This window comes from Mobula hypostoma, chromosome 23 (assembly GCF_963921235.1).
Source record: "Mobula hypostoma chromosome 23, sMobHyp1.1, whole genome shotgun sequence".
Lineage (NCBI taxonomy): Eukaryota > Metazoa > Chordata > Chondrichthyes > Myliobatiformes > Myliobatidae > Mobula > Mobula hypostoma.
In genome coordinates this window covers 5,184,992-5,205,405 of record NC_086119.1, presented here as the reverse complement: position 1 = coordinate 5,205,405, position 20,414 = coordinate 5,184,992, and the positions used below count along the sequence as shown (strand labels likewise).

General features: G+C 42.3%; 1 protein-coding gene across 7 annotated transcripts in view; it reads right to left on the bottom strand.

The window, feature by feature from the left end:
• Positions 1–20,414, bottom strand: part of bcas3 (BCAS3 microtubule associated cell migration factor) — a 987,973-nt gene that overhangs the window by 835,710 nt on the left and 131,849 nt on the right. For all 7 annotated transcript variants that reach the window (XM_063031775.1, XM_063031774.1, XM_063031776.1 and 4 more), the window contains exon 7: positions 8,544–8,616. In XM_063031775.1, coding sequence (XP_062887845.1) covers positions 8,544–8,616 — 73 coding nt within the window. The remainder of the gene's footprint in view (positions 1–8,543; positions 8,617–20,414) is intronic.

The window sequence follows — 20,414 nt, the reverse complement described above, 5'->3', positions numbered from 1 at the left end:
ATGCACCATCAGAAATGTCATTCTATGGATTATCTTTAAACATTCAAATAAAAATCCTACGGTGTTCCTGGTGGTTCAGAAAGCATTCCTACCTCAACCAACATCCCAGAAATGGATTAATGTCATCTGAATCTGATAACACTGGGAGAATGCTGAACACAACATAGTTATTGTATTTACACCTAAAGCACTTTGAAACATTTTCAAAAGGCTAAAAGAGATAATTCAAGCAACATACATCAAAGTTGCTGGTGAACGCAGCAGGCCAGGCAGCATCTGTAGGAAGAGGCGCAGTCGATGTTTCAGGCCGAGACCCTTCGTCAGGACTAACTGAAGGAAGAGTGAGCAAGGGATTTGAAAGTGGGAGGGGGAGGGGGAGATCCAAAATGATAGGAGAAGACAGGAGGGGGAGGGATGGAGCCAAGAGCTGGACAGGTGATAGGCAAAAGGGGATACGAGAGGATCATGGGACAGGAGGTCCGGGAAGAAAGACAAGGGGGGGGGACCCAGAGGATGGGCAAGGGGTATATTCAGAGGGACAGAGGGAGAAAAAGGAGAGTGAGAGAAAGAATGTGTGTATAAAAATAAGTAACAGATGGGGTACGAGGGGGAGGTGGGGCCTTAGCGGAAGTTAGAGAAGTCGATGTTCATGCCATCAGGTTGGAGGCTACCCAGACGGAATATAAGGTGTTGTTCCTCCAACCTGAGTGTGGCTTCATCTTTACGGTAGAGGAGGCCGTGGATAGACATGTCAGAATGGGAATGGGATGTGGAATTAAAATGTGTGGCCACTGGGAGATCCTGCTTTCTCTGGCGGACAGAGCGTAGATGTTCAGCAAAGCGGTCTCCCAGTCTGCGTCGGGTCTCGCCAATATATAAAAGGCCACATCGGGAGCACCGGACACAGTATATCACCCCAGTCGACTCACAGGTGAAGTGTTGCCTCACCTGGAAGGACTGTTTGGGGCCCTGAATGGTGGTAAGGGAGGAAGTGTAAGGGCATGTGTAGCACTTGTTCCGCTTACACGGATAAGTGCCAGGAGGGAGATCAGTGGGGAGGGATGGGGGGGACGAATGGACAAGGGAATTGCGTAGGGAGCGATCCCTGCGGAATGCAGAGAGAGGGGGGGAGGGAAAGATGTGCTTAGTGGTGGGATCCCGTTGGAGCTGGCGGAAGTTACGGAGAATAATATGTTGGACCCAGAGGCTGGTGGGGTGGTAGGTGAGGACCAGGGGAACCCTATTCCTAGTGGGGTGGCGGGAGGATAGAGTGAGAGCAGATGTACATGAAATGGGGGAGATGCGTTTAAGAGCAGAGTTGATAGTGGAGAAAGGGAAGCCCCTTTCTTTAAAAAATGAAGACATCTCCCTCGTCCTAGAATGAAAAGCCTCATCCTGAGAGCAGATGCGGCGGAGACGGAGGAATTGCGAGAAGGGGATGGCGTTTTTGCAAGAGACAGGGTGAGAAGAGGAATCGTCCAGATAGCTGTGAGAGTCAGTAGGCTTATAGTAGACATCAGTGGATAAGCTGTCTCCAGAGACAGAGACAGAAAGATCTAGAAATAATTCAGTATGTTTTCTTTTTATTCTTAAAAATATAGACTACATGTACAAACTGTATCCACAATTTCACACTACTGCCAGTGAGATAGTGGCCACCTTATTAGGTAACACTGCTCGTTAATGCAAATATCTAATCAACCAATCATGTGGCTGTAACTCAATGCATAAAAGCATACAGACGTGGTTAAGAGGTTCAGACTTTGTTCAGATGAAATAAATGAATTGGGAAAAAAATGTAATCTAAGTGCCTTTGACCATGGAATGGTCAAAGATGGAGTGCCAGATGGGGTGGTTTCAGTACCTCAGAACTGCTAATCTCCTGGGATTTTTACACACAACAGTCTCCATATTTTATAGAGAATGGTGCAAAAAACAAAAAAAAAAATCCAGTGAGTAGTAGTTCTGTGGGCAAAATTACCTTGTTAATGAGAGCAGTCAGAGGAGAAAGGCCAGACTGGTTCAAGCTGACAGGAAGGAGACAATAACTCAAATAACCACACTTTACAACAGTGGTGTGCAGAAGTGTATCTCTGCATGCAGAACAAGTTGAATCTTGAAGTAGATGGCTACAGCAGCAACAGACTCACAAACATACACTCATTTGGCCCCTTTTTATAGGTACAGAGGGTCTGGCTCAACACCTGAATCAATTCTCTGGTCCTAGATTCCCCCAGTATTCGAAACATACTCTCTACGTCCATTCTATCTATAAAATTTTGTAAATTGTATCAATTTCACTTTCTATCAATGTAAGCATCTCTGTATATGAGATGGGGCAAGCAATTAACTCAACATCTCACAAACAGCAATGAAATAAGTGAACAGCCATTCTGTTTTAGTAACATTGGCCAGGACTATTTGCATTAGGTTGACATGGTTTACTTCATTACCCAGAGTTACGAATGAACACTATAGAATTATCAAGAAAGGATTCTTCCTAAAATTACAAGGAATTATCCTCAAGTACTTCAGCAGTTATGTCCTGAGGATGCTATGAATGGTCTTTGACAACCATAACCATGATTTGGTACGCCCAGCATTATTCCAGCCACAGAACAGTTTTCCTTTGATCACAATTCTGCTAGAATTCCTTTCATCTAAAATTGGTCAAGTACCTTGATGATGAGAAAAATAACTCAGCTCCCTAAAAGCACATTTTTCTCTGTGTGGTTATAGCAATGCTAATAGTCTGCAGGATGCAGTATAAACAGCACTTTCTCCCAAAGTATATAATTTGTTATCACTGTTTGTAATTCTGACAGTTTATGCAACATAATTGCCAAAAAAAGATGTTTTTATAGTTTAGCTTTATTCATTGCATGTACATCAAAACATAGAGCAAAGTGGATTGTTTTGCATCAACAACCAACACCGTCCGAGGACGTGCTGGAGACAGCCTGCAAGCGGTACCAACACAGCATGCCCAAAACTCACTAGCCCTATCCATGCATCTTTAGAATGTGGGAGGAAACCAGAGCACCCTGATGCAGTTACAGGGAGAATGTACAAAGATAACTCCAAGTGACGGAATTGAACCTGAATCACTGGCACTGTAATGGTGTTATGTTAACCACTACGCTACAGTGTCTCAATTATGAAACTGCAAGTAAGCTTAATCAAAGTTCAGCATTACTTTGCACAGTACAATAATATACAGAAAAAAAAACTTTGTACTAAAATTGAGTTATATACTGTGGATTTAAACATGGTATCTGCACTGTGTATAAATCTAACATTCGTACCAGCACAAGATCAGCACACCAGTAGAAGGTCAGATTCCCAATGCACTAACCTTGTCATTCCCTCCTTGAACAAGGTGTAACAATGTGTGCTGCTGAAATGTTTTTGATCAAAAACATTAATCCTGTCTCTCTCTTTCTCCATGGATGTTGCCTAATCTGTTGTATGTACAACTGGAAATAAAAAGCAGTCATCTGAGGCAAACTTGCAAAGCCAGCCATGCAGTTTTTTCAATTCTTCCAAAAGGGCATCAATTATTTCAGTGCCCAAGAAGAAGAGGATGAGCTTCCTCAACAACTATCACCAAGTAGCCCTCACACTTACCTAATGAAATGCTTTGAGAGGTTGTTCATAGTTAAAATTAACTCCTCCCTGAGCAAGGACCTGGACCCACTGCAATTCGCCTACCACCACAGTAGGTCTACAGCAGACACAATCTCACTAGCTCTTCACTCAACCTTGGAGCATATGGACAACAGCAATATGTACACCAGGCTGATGTTTTATCGATTACAGCACAGCATTTAACACCATCATCCCCTCATTATTATTTCAACAAGCTTCAAAACCTGGGCCTTTGCACCTCCATCTACACCTGAATCCTCGACTTCCACATTAGGAGACCAGAGTCAGTGCAGATCTGTAATAACATCTCCTCCTCACTAATAATCAACATAGAGGCACCTCAAGGATGCATGCTTAGCCCACTACTCTACGCTCTCTACACTCATGACTTTGAAGGCTAGGTACAGTCAAACAGCATCCATAAGTTCACCAATGCCACCACTGTTATTGGCAGAATATCAGATGGTGATAAGGAGGCATACAGAAGCAAGAATGATCGGCTGGAAGAGTGGTATCGCAACTACAACTTTGCACTCAACGTCAGCAAAACCAAGGAATTGACTGTGGGAAGGGGAAGTCAGCAGAACACACACAAGTCTACATTGAGGGGACAGCGATGGAAAAGGTAAGCACCCTCAAGTTCCAGGGCATCAACATCTCAGAGGATCTATCCAGGGTCCAACACACTGATGCAATCATGAAGAAGACGCCAGCAGCTATACTTTATCTGAGGGGATTTGGTATGTCACCAAAGGCTCTAGCAAATTTCTACAGATGCACCATGGAGAGCATTCTGACTGGTTACATCATCACCTGCTATGGAGGCTCCAATGCATAGGAATCAAAAGAGGCTGCAGAGGGTTATAGACTTTTCCAGCTCCTTCACGAGCACAAACTCCCCTAACATCTTCAAAAGGTGGTGCCTCAAGAAAGTGGTATCCATCATGAAAGACCCTCACCACCCAGGATATTCCATCTTCTCTTTACTACTATCCAGGAGGACGTACTGGAGCATGAAAATGCCCACTGAATGTTTTAGGAACAGCTTTTTCCCTACCACCATCAGACTTCTGAATGTCCATGAAAACTACCTTGCTATTCCTCTTTTGCACTATGTATTGACAATAAACTGAACTGGTCAAAGAACACTGAGGCTGTCTACAAGAAGGGTCAAAGCCGTCTCTATTTCCTGAGGTGACTGAGGTCCTTTAATATCTGTCGGACGATGCTGAGGATGTTCTACGAGTCTGTGGTGGCCAGTGCGATCATGTTTGCTGTTGCGTGCTGGGGCAGCAGGCTGAGGGTAGCAGACACCAACAGAATCAACAAACTCATTCGTAAGGCCAGTGATGTTGTGGGGATGGAACTGGACTCTCTGACAGTGGTGTCTGAAAAGGGGATGCTGTCCAAGTTGCATGCCATCTTGGACAATATCTCCCATCCACTACATAATGTACTGGGTGGGCACTAGAGCACATTCAGCCAGAGACTCATTCCACAGAGATGCAGCACAGAGCGTCATAGAAAGTCATTCCTGCCTGTGGCCATCAAACTTTACAACTCCTCCCTTGGAGGGTCAGACACCCTGAGCCAATAGGCTAGTCTTGGACTTATTTCCTGGCATAATTTACATATCACTATTTAATTATTTATGGTTTTATTACTATTTAATTATTTATGGTGCAACTGTAACGAAAACCAATTTCCCCCGGGATCAATAAAGTATGACTATGACTATATTTACTGCATTTTTCTAACTGATAGTAATGTTTATGTCTTGTCCTATATTGCCATAAAAAAATAAATTTCATAACATACTGTATGCCAGTGATAATAAACCTGATTCTGATCTGTTAATAGTATCCATTTGCGCTCTACCAAATATCCCATCTCAAACACCACACACAATGCCTCCCCAAAAATTTCATTCAAGTTTGTGAGACACAGCAGTCCCCTTAAACAAATTACTGATTGTGAATGCTAATTTTGAATCTGTATGTTCCCTCCTGTCCCACGATACTTTGCCCACCAGTTAAATTTGGCCAACTAACCTTTGTTTATTCATTCCTTTTTTTCTATTGTAAACAATGATACAGTGTTAGTAAATCTCCAGGATTTGGCACCCACCAGCAGGCAGAAAGGAAATAAAATAATGAACAGATTGCTTTCACAACCCAAAATATATTTTATCCTGGTCTGGTGATTTATCTTGTCAAGAAAATAATTAAACAAAAATAAATCCATTATTTCAGGACTGATGATGGCCGCTATTTAAAATTGAGATGATGCTAAATTACTTACTCAGAGGTCTGCAAATGAATTCTCAACACCAAAGAGGTTGGCAGGTTTAGTCACTATTTTAGATGAACATCATAAGTTTGAAAGGATATGGAGATCCTTACTTTCCCTCTAATTTCTTTTTACAGCTGTGCAGACCAACCATTAGTCTGAGCAGGAAATTTGTATATGGCCTAAAAATTCACAGGACTTTGTATGTTTTTTATATAATATGCACATCAACCACAACTCACAACACAAGTAAGTGATGTCAGACAGTCAAAACAACTGAGAGGCACAATGGCAAAAGTAAAATGTTTTAACTAGATAGCATCAACTATCAGCAGGCAGGCGATTTATTAACAGTGAGCTACTGACTTCCATTCAGTGTTTATTGTTACAATTTGTAACAGTGTTGTAACTTGAAACACTGACAATGTAAGTACATTGAAGCTCTAAAATTTTTCAAAGTTAATGATACAATTATTATTTAGAAAATGTATGGATTATATTCATCAGCACAATTAATTACATGGTATTCCACAATTGTATTAGCATAATTTCAAAATTATATCAACATTATATAAAAGAAATTTCCAGCTGGGCAGCAATAAAGTCTATGTGCATTTTACGCACAGCTTAGAGGGAACAGTGATGGTACTTGAAATCAAGCACATTTCATGCTTTTACTGAATGGCTAGATAGGCCTCTTTATTATGTACTTTTAATTCCAACAGAATCACATGTCTCTTCTCCTTCATTCGTGAAATTACACAAAATAATTAAAATTTCTAGTAAATTGTTATACAGAGGAATCACTGGAAAAATGTACAAAATAAAATCTGGCTTTTACTGCACTTACAAAAATCGTTAAGTATTTGCTCGTGTGAATCCCTGAATGTACCAGTGGCATGGTAGCATCACACTTTACCATGTCAGCTGTAAGATATGGGTTCAATTCTCACCGCTGTCTAGGAGGACAGTTCTCCCCATGACTGTGTGGGTTTCCTCTGGGTGCTCCAGTTTCCTCCCACCTTCCAAAGATGTACAGTACATGTTAAGGTTAGTGGGTTGTGGGCATGCTATGTTGGTGCCAGAACATTCAAGATTCAATATTGCTTATTGCCATTTGTCAGTACAAAGGAGAACAAAATGATCGTTACTTTGGATCTGATGCAGCATTAAAAAAACCACAATAAGCATAAAGAACATAATAAAAAAACAATAAATACAGATACATATGATTATCTCATATACACAGACTGATTGTATGTACATAAGGAAAGGATAAAGTAGTGATGTTGGAGGGTGTGGTGAGGTGGGTTTGTGGGAGGAGGTGCTAATCAGCTTGGGGGAAGTAACTGTTTTTAAGTCTAGTAGTCCTGGGATGGACACTGCATATCCTCTTCCCTGATGGGTGTGGGATAAATAGTCCATGAGCAGGGCAAGTGGGAGCCTTTTCCCAGCATCTTTCTGTGTATCTTGATGGCAGGTAGACTAATGCCAGTGATGCAATGGGCAGTCTTAACTACCCATTATAGAGCCCTCCCGTCCATTGCAGAGCAGTTTCTGTACAACACTGTAATGCACTTAAGATGCTCTCAATTGCACTTGAAGGTCATGAGTACAGATGTACGTAGTTCAGCTCTCTTAAGCCACTTCAGAAAGTAGAGGCTTGGTGAGCTTTCTTGATTGTGGAGGTTGTGATCTGGGACCATGAGAGGTTGTGCAAGATGTGCACTCCCAGGAGCCTGAAACTGCCCTTAGTTTCCACTGCCGTGCGCCCAAGTGAAGAGGGGTGTGAATGATGTGAGTTTTCCGAAAGTCGATAATCATCTCCTTTGTCTTGTTGACGTGGAGGATTGGGCAACACTTGAAGGGTGCCCCCAGCACATCCTCAGACCATGTTGGTCATTGAAGCAAAGAACCCATTTCACTTTATGTTTCAATGTAATGTGACATATAAGCTAATCTAATCGCAAAGAAAAGGTACTTGCATGTCTTACTAACCACAAGGGCTGATAATTCAGTACTACTGCTCTCACCCATAGTCTACATAAGACCATAACACATAGGAGTAGATTTAGGCCATCCAGCCCACCAAGACTGCTCCATCATTCTATCATGGCTAATTTATTATCCCCCTCAACCCCATTCTTCTGCCTTCTCCCTATAGGCACCCTTACTAATCAAGAACCTATCAAACTCTGCTTTAAATATACCCAATAGTTTGGCCTCCACAGCAATGAATTCCACAGATTCACTATCTTCTGGCTAAAGAAATTTCTCCTCATCTCTGTTTCAAAGTCCCTCTATTATGAGGTTGTGCCCTCTGGTCCTAGACTCTCCCACTATAGGAAATATATACTCCACAGCCACTCTATCTAGGCCTTTCAATATTTGATAGGTTTCAATGAGATTCCCCCCCACTCCCCATTCTTCTAAACTCCAGCGAATATGACTTAGTGCCATCAAATGCTCATTGGCGTGATGCACATTTTATTCTTCAACATTTGCAAATGCTGCTGCTGGAGAAGGAAAATTCTTTCCAACCTCCCACCCCCATCCCAACTACGCCGCATCTGGTTTACATTTTTGACAAACATGTTTCCTCTCACCCCGCTGATCCTGTGCTTTTGCACACACCAAGAAGCGGCCTTTTGTCGGCAAAATTATCGATTTTGTGAAGACCTGCAAAGAAAAGCAGAGAGAAAGAAAAAGATCAGAACAAAGGGGGAATTTCATCAACACACGTCATCGCTTCAGTTGTCTGCCAATTCCCTCTCCCTCAATCTGCCACCCACCCATTAGTCACAAGAAGATGCAGTTTAGGGACAGGAAGTGTGTTAATGGAATTACAACTCTAAGCCTGTAATCAAGTCATGATATAAATATTTCCAAAAATAAATGAAAACAGGGCAATCTTTTCTGTGGTCCACTAAAAAAAAGAGGAAAGCAAAACCAAAATACATAGAGATCAAATGGCAACATGCAAGGGAAAGAAAAAGTAGCTGGGGGTGGGTTGACTAAGTATGAAAGAGCAACTGGAAACACTGCGAGTGTTTTAGTGCTGTAGAGTCAGCTGCAGCATGAAAAATATTTTACCTCGAAGGGACATTAACCTTGCAAACAAACAGCTTTAAACAATTAGTGCCTGAAAAGCCTCCAATGCCTGTTGCCTTATTTCCATAAAACGCCCAGAAAAGAACCAAGCTGTGATAATAATTACTCCCCAGGCACAAAAAAATTTTTTAAAACGTGTTCATTGGGGTGTTAAAAGATTAATGATAGATTAATATTTTTGCAGAAAGATACAGCTGATTTGCACTGTTTTGCCATTAAAATTTTTCTTTAAGATGTATTTGATTTGTCAGTAAAGCTGTCCACCTTGCAGATAAACATCTGGATTTGGGAAAACCAGCAGAATTATGCATCCATATGCTCCATATTCCCTGCACATCCCTGCAGCATACATATGGTCAGGCAGAGTAAAAACATCAATAATGTATAACAAAGCATCAAAAAACACTTTAAAAAAAAACATGAAAGTGCCACGGTAGCATAGTGGTTAGCAGGACACAGCTCGAGGCGTTAGAGTTTGGAGTCCAATTCCAATGCTGTCTGTAAGTTGTAAGTCCTTCCCATGATGAACGTGTGTTTCCTCTGGGTGCTCTGGTTTCCTCCCACAGTCCAAAGACATACCAGTTAGTGAGGTAATTGCTTATTGTAAATTGCTTTGTGATAAGGCTAGACAACCAATCAATCAGGATAGGTTTAAATAGCTGGGTGGCCGGGCAGTTCGGACAGAAAGGAACTGTTCTGCACTGTATCTTGAAAATTTTAAAAGTTAGAAAATAACTGGAAGAAACTAGTGAACAAACATCAAGGAGAGGGGATTTGCCGCAGCTGACTCCAGATCAGCATCAATTTAAGGCCGGTAGCCCTAATGAGAAACACAAGAGATTTTGCAGATTGCTGATAAATCCAGAGCAACACACACAAAACGCTGGAAGAACTGAGCAAGTCAGGCAGCATCTATAAAAATAAATAAATAGTCGACACTTCATGCCGTGACCTGTCTGCAGGATGGGAAAGGAAGGGGGAAGATGCAAAATAAAAACATGGGGGGCGGTTGGGAAGGAGGATAGATAGAAGGTGATTGGTGAAGCCAGATCATTAGGCAGGTGAGCAGAAGAGGTAAGAGGCCAGAGTGGGGAATAGAAGAAGAGGGAAGGAGGAGGGGGAAAGAAAAAAAAACACAACGAAATCTGCAGATGCTGGAATTTCAAGCAACACACTCTTACTAACCCTTCTTTCAGTTAGTCCTGACGAAGGGTCTCGGTCCGAAACATCGACTGTACCTCTTCCTAGAGATGCTGCCTGGCCTGCTGCGATCACCAGCAACTTTTGTGTGTGTTGTCAGAAGGAAAAATTGATGTTCATGCCATCAGTTGGAGGCTGGAATATGAGGTGTTTCTCCTCCATCCTGAGAGAGGCCTCATCGTGGCAGAAGAGGAGGTCACGGACCGACATGTTGGAACGGGAATAGGGATAGAAATTAAAATGGTTGTCCACTGGGAAATTCCACTTTTGGCAGATGGAACAGAGGTGCTTGACAAAGTGATCCCCAAATTAAGTCTGGCATCACCAATGTTGAGGAGGCCGCATCAGATATAAAAGATGACTCCTAACAGATTCACAGGTGAAGTATTGCCTCACCTGGAAAGACTGTTTGAGGCCCTGAATGGAAGTGAGGAAGGAGGTAAATGAGTAGGTGTAGCATTTCTCTCACTTGTAATTGAGCTAGAGGTTGTTTTCTTGATCCCACTGTGTCAGGGTGATGTCTCTGTAGATTGCTTCATTATTATTTGAGCTAGGATCAACAGGCTCCGGGATAGCTTCTTCCACCAGGCCATCAAACTGATTAATTCTTGCTAATACAATTGTATCTCTGTTATATTAACTGTCCTGTTATACATACTGTTTATTACAAATTACTATAAACTCCACACTGCACATTTAGACTGAGACGTAACGTGAAGATTTTTACTCCTCATGTATGTGAAGGATGTAGAAATAAAGTCAATTCAATTCAATAATTGCAGGGATATGTGCCAGGACGGAGATTTATGGGAAGGGACGAATCAACAAGAGAATCACCTACGGAGCAATCCCTGCAGAAAGCAGAAAGTGGGGGGAAGTAAAGATGTGTTTAATGGTAGGATCCCATTGAAGATGGCAGAAGTTGCAAAGAATGATGTGCTCCTAGGGTGGTAGGTAAGCACAAGAGAAATTATATTACTGTTAAGACAGTGGGACTATGGGGTTAGCACGGATATCCAGGAAATGGAGGAGATGCCAGTGAGGGCAACATCAATGGTGGAGGAAGGGAATCCCCTTTCTTTGAAGATGGAGAGCATCTCTGATGCTCTGGAACAGAAAGCCTCATCCTGGGAACAGGTACAGTGGAAACGAAGGAACTGAAAAAAGAGAAAAGCATTTTTACAGGTAACATGATAGAAAGAGGTACAGTCAAGACAGCCGTGGGAATCAGGTTTATAAAAGACGTCAGCACACAGTCAGTCTCCAAAACAGAGAGATCAAGAAAGGAGAAATAGGTTTCAGAAATGGACCAAATGAATTTAAGGGTAGGGTGGAAGTTGGAGACAAAATTAATGAAATTGATTAGCTCACTATAGGTGAGGCCTCACATGGAGTATTATGAGCAGTTCTAGGCCCCTTATTTAATAAAGGATGTGCTAACTTTGGAGAGGGTTCAAAGGAGGTTCACGAAAATAATTCCAGGATTGAAAGACTTGTCATATGAGGAGCATTTGATGGCTCTGGGTCTCTACTCACTGGAATTCAGAAGAATGAGTATGTGAAGAAGTATTGCAGATGAGGAGATCGAGAGCACTTGAAGAATCGCAGATGTGCTAATCAGGGTAGGTGGACAACTATTCTGTACAATTTGCAGAAACCATCATTTAGACACCCTGCACAACTTCATTGGATTAGCTTATCGATTTAAAGTGCCAATGTCTCCCATGTGGGACATACAGGTGTCCCCTGCTTTTCGAACGTTCACTTTACGAAACCTCACTGTTACAAAAGACCTACATTAGTACCCTGTTTTCACTAACAGAAGGTGTTTTCACTGTTACAAAAAAAATCAGCGCGCGATAAAAGGCAGGGCACGCCCCGAGCAGCCGCTCTCCCCCAGATTCGGAACAGCATTGCTTTAACACGTGCCTGTGAGAAGCCGTTTGCAAGATGAGTTCTGAGGTATTGGAAAAGCCTGAAAGAGCTCGTAAGGGTGTTACACTTAGCGTAAAACTAGACATAATTAAGCGTTTTGATCGTGGTGATCGAAGTAAGGACAACGTGAGTTTGGCTTGTGGAAGCTGACGAAGATGATGTTGAAGAGGTTTTGGCATTGCATGACCAAGAACTGATAGATGACGAGCTGATGCAATTGGAAGAGGAAAGGGTAACAATCAAAACCGAATGCAGTAGCGAAATGAACGTGAAGCAACTGTGTGAGATTTTCGCTGCAATGATAAAGTACGACTTTAATTTTGAAAGGGTACGTAGGTTTAGGGGATATTTGCAAGATGGTTTGAGTCCTTACAAAGAACTGTATGATAGAAAAATTCGCGAGGCTCAGCAGTCAAGCAAGCCTTCCACATCAGCCACAGCAGACGACGAACCTTGACCTTCGACATCGAGGCGGCCAGTCATAGGAGAAGTTGAGCCGTCTGCTCTAATGGAAACAGGTGACAAGATGATACCCCAGTGTCCCACCACCCCAACCCATGGGCCACGGACAGATACCGATTCGTGGAGAATGCAGCAGTAGCCGGGAGGCACACAGCACATCTTTAACAAAAAAGCCGAAATAAACATGCTAGTTATTAGGTGCCGCCCCACACGTAAATGTCAGCCCAGATCAGAGGCGAGGCAATCGGCAATCGGCAATCGGCACTGATCTGGGCCGACAATTACGTGTCAGGCGGCACCTAATTAATTAGCATGTTTACTTCGGCTTTTTTCTTAAAGATGTGCTGGATGCGTCCCGGCTGCCGCTGCACCCCAACATGCTTCGCGGCAATGTATCGGTCGGCGGCCTGGAGGGTGGGGGCCACTGCACCACCCAAACTCCGACAAGTCTAACACACCATCACCAGTGTGCTCCGCGCTTTCCCAATTCCGGTAAGTGATACTACACTGTACATACATTACTTCTACTTTATATCGGCTGTGTATTTTTAAGTGTTATTTGGTATGATTTGGCAGCTTCATAGCTTAAAGGTTACCGAAGAGCGCTTGCGCCGTGTTTTTGCCGACAGCACTTGCGTGAGATTTTCTGCCAAGAGCGCTTGAGTGAGATTTTCGCTTTGGTGAACAGTGCCAGCAATGATTGTGGAAAAGTATTTCTACTTTATATAGGCTGTGTATTTATCATATTATTCCTGCTTTTACTATATGTTACTGTTATTTTAGGTTTTATGTGTTATTTGGCATGATTTGGTAGGTTATTTTTGGGTCTGCGAACGCTCACAAAATTTTCCCATATAAATAAATGGTAATTGCTTCTTCACTTTACGACATTTCGGCTTACGAACCATTTCATAGGAACACTCAACCTTCGGATGGCGGGGGAAACGTGTACAGGATTTAAGTAAGTGCACAATTTTGGAGAATAACCTTTGAGGGTTGGTTAACCGGCAAAGAAGAGGGTTAAAAATAAACTGAAGTTATTCTGCAAATGCTGTAAATCCAGAGCAACACAGATGAAATGCTTGAGGAACCGAGCAGCATCTACGAAGGGAAGTATACAGTCAACGTCTTGGGCTGAGACCCTTCATCAGGATTGGAAAGAAAGGGGGAAGAAACCAGAATAAGAAATGTGGGGGAAGGAAAGAAGCACAATCTGGCAGGTGATGGGTGAGACCAGGTGAGGGGGAAGGTAGGTGGGTGGAGAAGGGCGGAATGAAGTAAGAAGCCAGGAGGTGATAGGTGAAAAGATAAAGAGCTGAAGAAGAAGGAATCTGATAGGAGAGGAGAGTGGATCATGGGAGAAAGGAGGGGCACTAGGTCACAGGTTTTTCCAATCTGCATCAATTACTTTCCTCCAAGAGGACTACAACCTTGTCGTGGTTTGGAGGCTTGCATATCTTAGTGACCTGGGGCTTTACGTATAGGCTTTATGCTTTGGCTCTTGGTAGGGTCAAAGAGGTCAAAGGATAGAGGACAAATTAAGAGTGGTCCACCCGTTCCCGGTTCAGGGATTCAGCTCAGTGCCAACAATCCTGACTGGTAAAACAAAATTGTTACAGAAACAGCACTGAAGAATCCTTCTACTTCTGAGTGTAACAGTATTCCTGAGTCTCCAGCTGGGACTTGCATGACTGACAGTAGTGAAAACCGACAGGAAGCTGTTGACACAATGAAGGAAGCCCTGAGAACCAACCGAGATGGAGGATCTTCATCGCTACCTTAAACACCAGAGAAATAACGGGCAGTAGGTAAGTATCAATGACTTAGATGATATAGGGCTCTGTTACAATCACGTCTGGAACATGGTGTAGAGGCCTGGTCTTCATGTGCAAAGAAGGATATGCTTTCAATGGAAGAAGTACCACAGAGGTTCACCAGACTGATTCCTCTGATACTGGGCTGGCGCATGGGGAGATATGCAAAATTATGAGTGGTAGAGACAGGCTTTTTCCACTGAGGTTGGGTAAGACAACAACTAGAGGTCATGGGTTAAGGGTGAAACGTGAGATGTTTAAGGGGAACCTGAAGGAGAATTTCTTCACTCAGAGAGTGGTGAGGGTTTGGAAAGAGCTCCCAGTGCAGGTGGTGGACATGGGTTTGATTCCAAAATGTAAAAGAAGTTTGTATAAGCACATGGATGGGAGGGGTATGGAGGGCTATGGTCCCGGTGCAGGTCAATGGGATGAGGCAGAGTAATAGTTTGGCACGGACTAGACAGACCAAAGGGCTTACTTGTGTCCTGTAGTGTTCTATGACTCTAAGAGGTAAAGATGATGTCTTTAAAAAGTACAAAATTCTTAAGAACTTGACAAATACTGATATCGTATCTGTTAAATAGGGGGCGTGGACAATTCTGATTTGATGGAGAATGGACGTGAAAGCACAGAGGAACATCTGGAGAAATTTCTGAAACGCCCGTCCGCTGCTGACGTTACTGCGTGGTCGGGAATCTTTCGGAGGGTAGGCCTCAAAGTCCCCGGCCTTGCCTGCTTTTGGCGACCAAGAAGGAGGTCGAATCGTTCGGCAGAGATGCCACTCAGTACTCGGTGTCGGAGAGCTGATCAGAGCTCGAAGTTTTCGGATGACTCAGAGTCGGATTGTGGTCTGCATGGCAGGGAGAGTTTTTCTTCCTTCTCCCATCTGCATGAGAGGTGGGACATTTGAGAAACTTTGAACTTTACTGTGCTCATGGACTTCCTTCATCAAGTTATGGTATTGTTACACTGTTTGTAACTACATGTATAATTATGTGGTTTTGCCAGTTTTTTCAGTCTTGGTTTGTCCTGTGTTTGTGATATCACACCGGAGGAAATAATGTATCATTTCTTAATGCATGCATTACTAAATGACAATAAAAGGGGACTACGTGTCTTCATAATCTAAAAAAAATATGTCCAGCATGGGAGAGACTGGCACTTTAAATGGATAATATGGTGCAATGAAATTGTGCAGATTGCTGGAATGGATGTCTACCTACTCAGATTAGGAATAACTTGATACTGATTTAAGGGCTGTTCAAGGGTTGTCTATTTAGGACAGAAGTGGAAAAAAAAATCATCTTGAGGCTAATTATTTTTTGGAATTCTCTGTCAAAGAGGGAGGGATGTGAAGTTCAGTCACTCAATATATTCAGGGAGTCAGGAGATGCATTCCTGTTAATAACAGCAATTGCTAATAACAGGAATGAAAATATATACAATTAGATAGAAAATGGAGTTTCATAGGATATGAGAATAACTTAAGTGACATGGGAAGGAATTAGTACTAGTAGAATGTACAATTAAACTCCATTTTATAAAATCTGCCCTCCAAAAATTCTACATTTTATGATAGTGGTGCATTAAAGTTATTTGCATCTACTTAATTTCTGCTGAAATTCAAGATGACAACTTACACTTAAATATTCAGATGTAATATCAGAAATAAAATGAGACCATAAGACATAGGAGCCGATTAGGCCATTCAGCCCAATGCACAGGCATTCCATCACAGCTGATTTATTATCCCTTTCTCCTGCCTTCTCTCCATAACCTTTGACACCCTAATTGCAATAATATTAGATTCTTTAAAGTATTGCTTTCTGGAGAATAAGTTACAATTATTCACATATTCAAAAAAACTCCCAGTTTCTATAAACATAATTAAATATTTTGTAAAAATAAGTGAATGATTACAAAAAAACTCTGATGACATTGAAAGCTCTCAGGAATTGTGGTGTCTACATACTTGCACAATCACAAGCCCTAAATGTCAGTGGAAATTTCCAAATATTTGTTCAGTAAACATGCTCTTACAGAACCACAGCATTATAATCAAGGAAATATGGGAGCTCATTTAACATACACACTAACCCACATACGTAGGTAGGCACATTCACACAGGAGAGACCCTACAGGCAACAGATACAGAGAAATGTTGTACAGTATTGGCTTTGGCTAACAATTCTGAAAGGAATTGCTGTTGTTCAGCTGCTCCCACGCAAGTCGTGGACACATAGAAGCACAAAGTAAATCCAGGACACGTTGAGTGGCAGATGCTAGTACATCTTCTGTCACTTGATTTCAAATGAAATAAAAGATGAAGCTTTCTATTGCTAGACTTCATTGCACCAGGAACACAAGAGATTCTGCAGATACTGGAAACCCAGAGTAACATGTTTAAACTACTGGAGGAACTCAACAGTCACGCAGCTTAATTCTGCTCCTTGGATGCTGCCTGACCTGCTGAGTTCCTCCAGCATGTTGTGTGTTACACTACATTACATCAGGAAATCCGTATCTCCAATGCTACACAGTGAAATCTGGCAAAGGATCAAATACTTCACTCATTTCAATAGGGTTTCTCAGCCTAAAGATAAAGGTTTTGAAAGGGTGTAATTTATTTTAACTTTTATTTCATGGTTTTCTTTTATTACTTATTAGCATGTTAATGTTTCATTAAATTTCATTATTTTTCATTTTAAAATAATTAATCTTTTCAATTTACAGCAACTTTTAAAATATTTCTTAATAGAGGGTAGCACCAGTAGCTTAATGGTGAGACAATCGCTTTACAGAGTTGGTGATCACTGATCAGAGTTCGATTTCTGCCGCTGTCCATAAGGAGTTTGTACATTCTCCCCATGACTGTGTGGGTTTCTTCCAGGTGCTCCAGTTTCCTCCCACCTTCCAAAGTCATACAGCTAGGGATAGGGCAGTAAGTTGTGCACATGCTATATTGGTACCGAAAGTACGGTGGCATTTGTGGGCTACTCCCAGCACAATCCTTGAACTGTTTTGGTCGTTGGGGCAAAACAACACATTTCAATGTATGTTTTGACGTACACATGACAAATAAGGCTATATTTTAATCTATCAAAACTTTGACTGGATTAAAGCCTGTCAAAATATTCCAGTTCTGCAGCACACTGTATAAGGTTCACCCAGCACTGAGAACTTTCTGCTCCTTGCTATTCACTTCCCAGGTATGGGGGATCAACCCAAATAGCCCTCTATACAATTCTACTTCTCATTCCCATTCCAACATGTTAGTCCATGGCTTCCTCTATCGCTACGATGAGACCACACTCCGGCTGGAAGAGCAAAACCTTATATATTCCATCTGGATAGCCTCCAACCTGATGGCATGAACATCAATTTCTCAAGCTTCTGGTTATTGCCTCCCCCCTTCACCATTCCATTCCCATTTCCCTCTCTCACCTTATCACCTTACCTGTCCATCACTTGCCTCTGCTGCTCCTCCCCGTTCCCTTTCTTCCAAGGCCTTCTGTCCTCTCCTTTCAGATTCTCCCTTCGCCAACCCTTTCCTTTATCTCTTTCACCAATCAACTTCCCAACTCTTTACTTTGCCCCTCGCCCTCTCCCAGTTTCACCTGTCATCTTGTGCTCCTTCCTTCCCCTCCTCCCACCTTCTTGCTCCAACTTCTCATCATTTTCTCCAGTCCTGATGAAGGGTCTCAGACCAATATGTCAATTGTTTACTCTTTTCCACATATGCTGCCTGGCCTGCTGAGGTCCTCCAGCATTTTGCGTGTGTTGCTTGGATTTCCAGTATCTGTAGATTTTCTCATCTTAGCCTCTATATGTGAGCAGTCAGGTGAGTGTGGGTGGTCAGCATTGACGATCCAGCAGAACTGGGTCCACGTTATTATCCTCAACCACTAAAAATCAAAAAATCCTAATTCAAATCATTTTTATTTACTTATTGCCACAATACAGTGGGATATAATAACATTCTGGTTATTTTATTAAACTAGTAATTCAGAAACACTGTTTGATGTTTTAGAAACAAATCCCACAAAGGAAGCTGGTGAATTTAAACAGGTAGAGTACCTAAAACAGATAAATAGTGTCAGGAATGTTGACTGTAAAGGTACTCCACAGTCAGAATAATCCAGCTGGCTGTCCGCACCTGTCTGCCTACAGACTTACAAAGTTGTCATATAAATTTAAACTTCAAAGTTTAAAGTAAACTTATTATCAAAGTATGTATAGGTCACCATATACTACCCTGAGATTAGTTTTCTTGCAGACATTTATAGGAAAATGAAGAGATACAATAGAATTTATGAAAAACTATAAATCGCAAAGACAGACAAACAACCAACATGCAAAAGAAAACAAATGGTGCAAATAATAAAAAATGTAAATAAATAATACTGAGAACATGAGCTGCAGAGTCCTTGAAATTGAGTCCATAGGTTGTGGAGTCAGTTCAGTGTTGAGGTGTGAAGTTCAAAGTAAATTTAATATCAAAGTAGATATATGTCACCATGTACAACCCAGAGATTCATTTTCTTGCAGGCACACTAAATAAATCCAATAATCACAGCAGAATCAATGGAAGACTGCACCAACAGGACAGGCAACCAGTGTACAAAAGACAACAAACGGCGCAAATACAAAAAGAAAAAAAAATAATGATAAATAAATAAGCAATAAATATCAAGAACATAAGATAGAGTCCTTGAAAGTAAATCCATGGGTTGTGAGAACAATTCAATGATAGGGAAAGTGAAGTTATCCCCTTGAGTTCAACAGCCTGATGGTTAAGGGGTGATAACTGTCCCTGTAACTAGTGGCGTGAGTCTGAGGCTCCTGTACCTTCTTCCTCATGGCAGCAGTGAGAAAAAAAGCATAATCTGGGTGGTGGGGGTCCCTGATGATGGATGCTGCTCTCCTGCAACAATGGTCAAGTCAAGTCAAGTCACTTTTTATTGTCATTTCGACCATAACTGCTGGTACAGTACACAGTAAAAACGAGACAATGTTTTTCAGGACCATGGTGCTGCATGAACAATATAAAAACTACACTGAACTACGTAAAACAGCACAAAACTACAATAGGCTACAGACCTACCCAGGACTGCATAAAGTGCACAATACAGTGCAGGCATTACAATAAATAATAAACAAGACAATAGGCACAGTAGAGGGCAGTAGGTTGGTATCAATCCAGGCTCTGGGTATCGAGGAGTCTGATGGCTTGGGGGAAGAAACTGTTACACAGTCTGGTCGTGAGAGCTCGAATACTTTGGTGCCTTTTGCCAGACGGCAGGAGGGAGAAGAGTTTGTATGAGGGGTGCATGGGGTCCTTCATAATGCTGTTTGCTTTACGGATGTAGCGTGTGGTGTAAATGTCTGTAAAATGGCGGGAAGAGAGACCCCGATGATCTCAGCTGACCTCTCTACTCGCTGCAGGGTCTTGCGATCCGAGATGATGCAATTTCCGAACCAGGCAGTAATGCAGCTGCTCAGGATGCTCTCAATACAACCTCTGTAGAATGTGGTGAGGATGGGGGTGGGAGATGGACTTTCCTCAGCCTTCACAGAAAGTAGAGATGCTGCTGGGCTTTCTTGGCAATGAAGCTGGTGTTGAGGGACTAGGTGAGATTCTCTGCCAGGTGAACACCAAGAAATTTGGTGCTCTTAACGATCTCTACGGAGGAGTCGTCGATGTTCAGCGGAGAGTGGTCGTTCCGTGTCCTCCTGAAATCAACAACCATCTCTTTTGTTTTGTTCACATTCAGAGACAGGTTGTTGGCTCTGCACCAGTCCGTTAGCCGCTGTACCTCCTCTCTGTACGCTGACTCATCATTCTTGCTGATGAGACCCACCATAGTCGTGTCATCAGCGAACTTGATGATGTGGTTCGAGCTGTGTGTTTCAGCACAGTCGTGGGTCAGCAGAGTGAACAGCAGTGGACTGAGC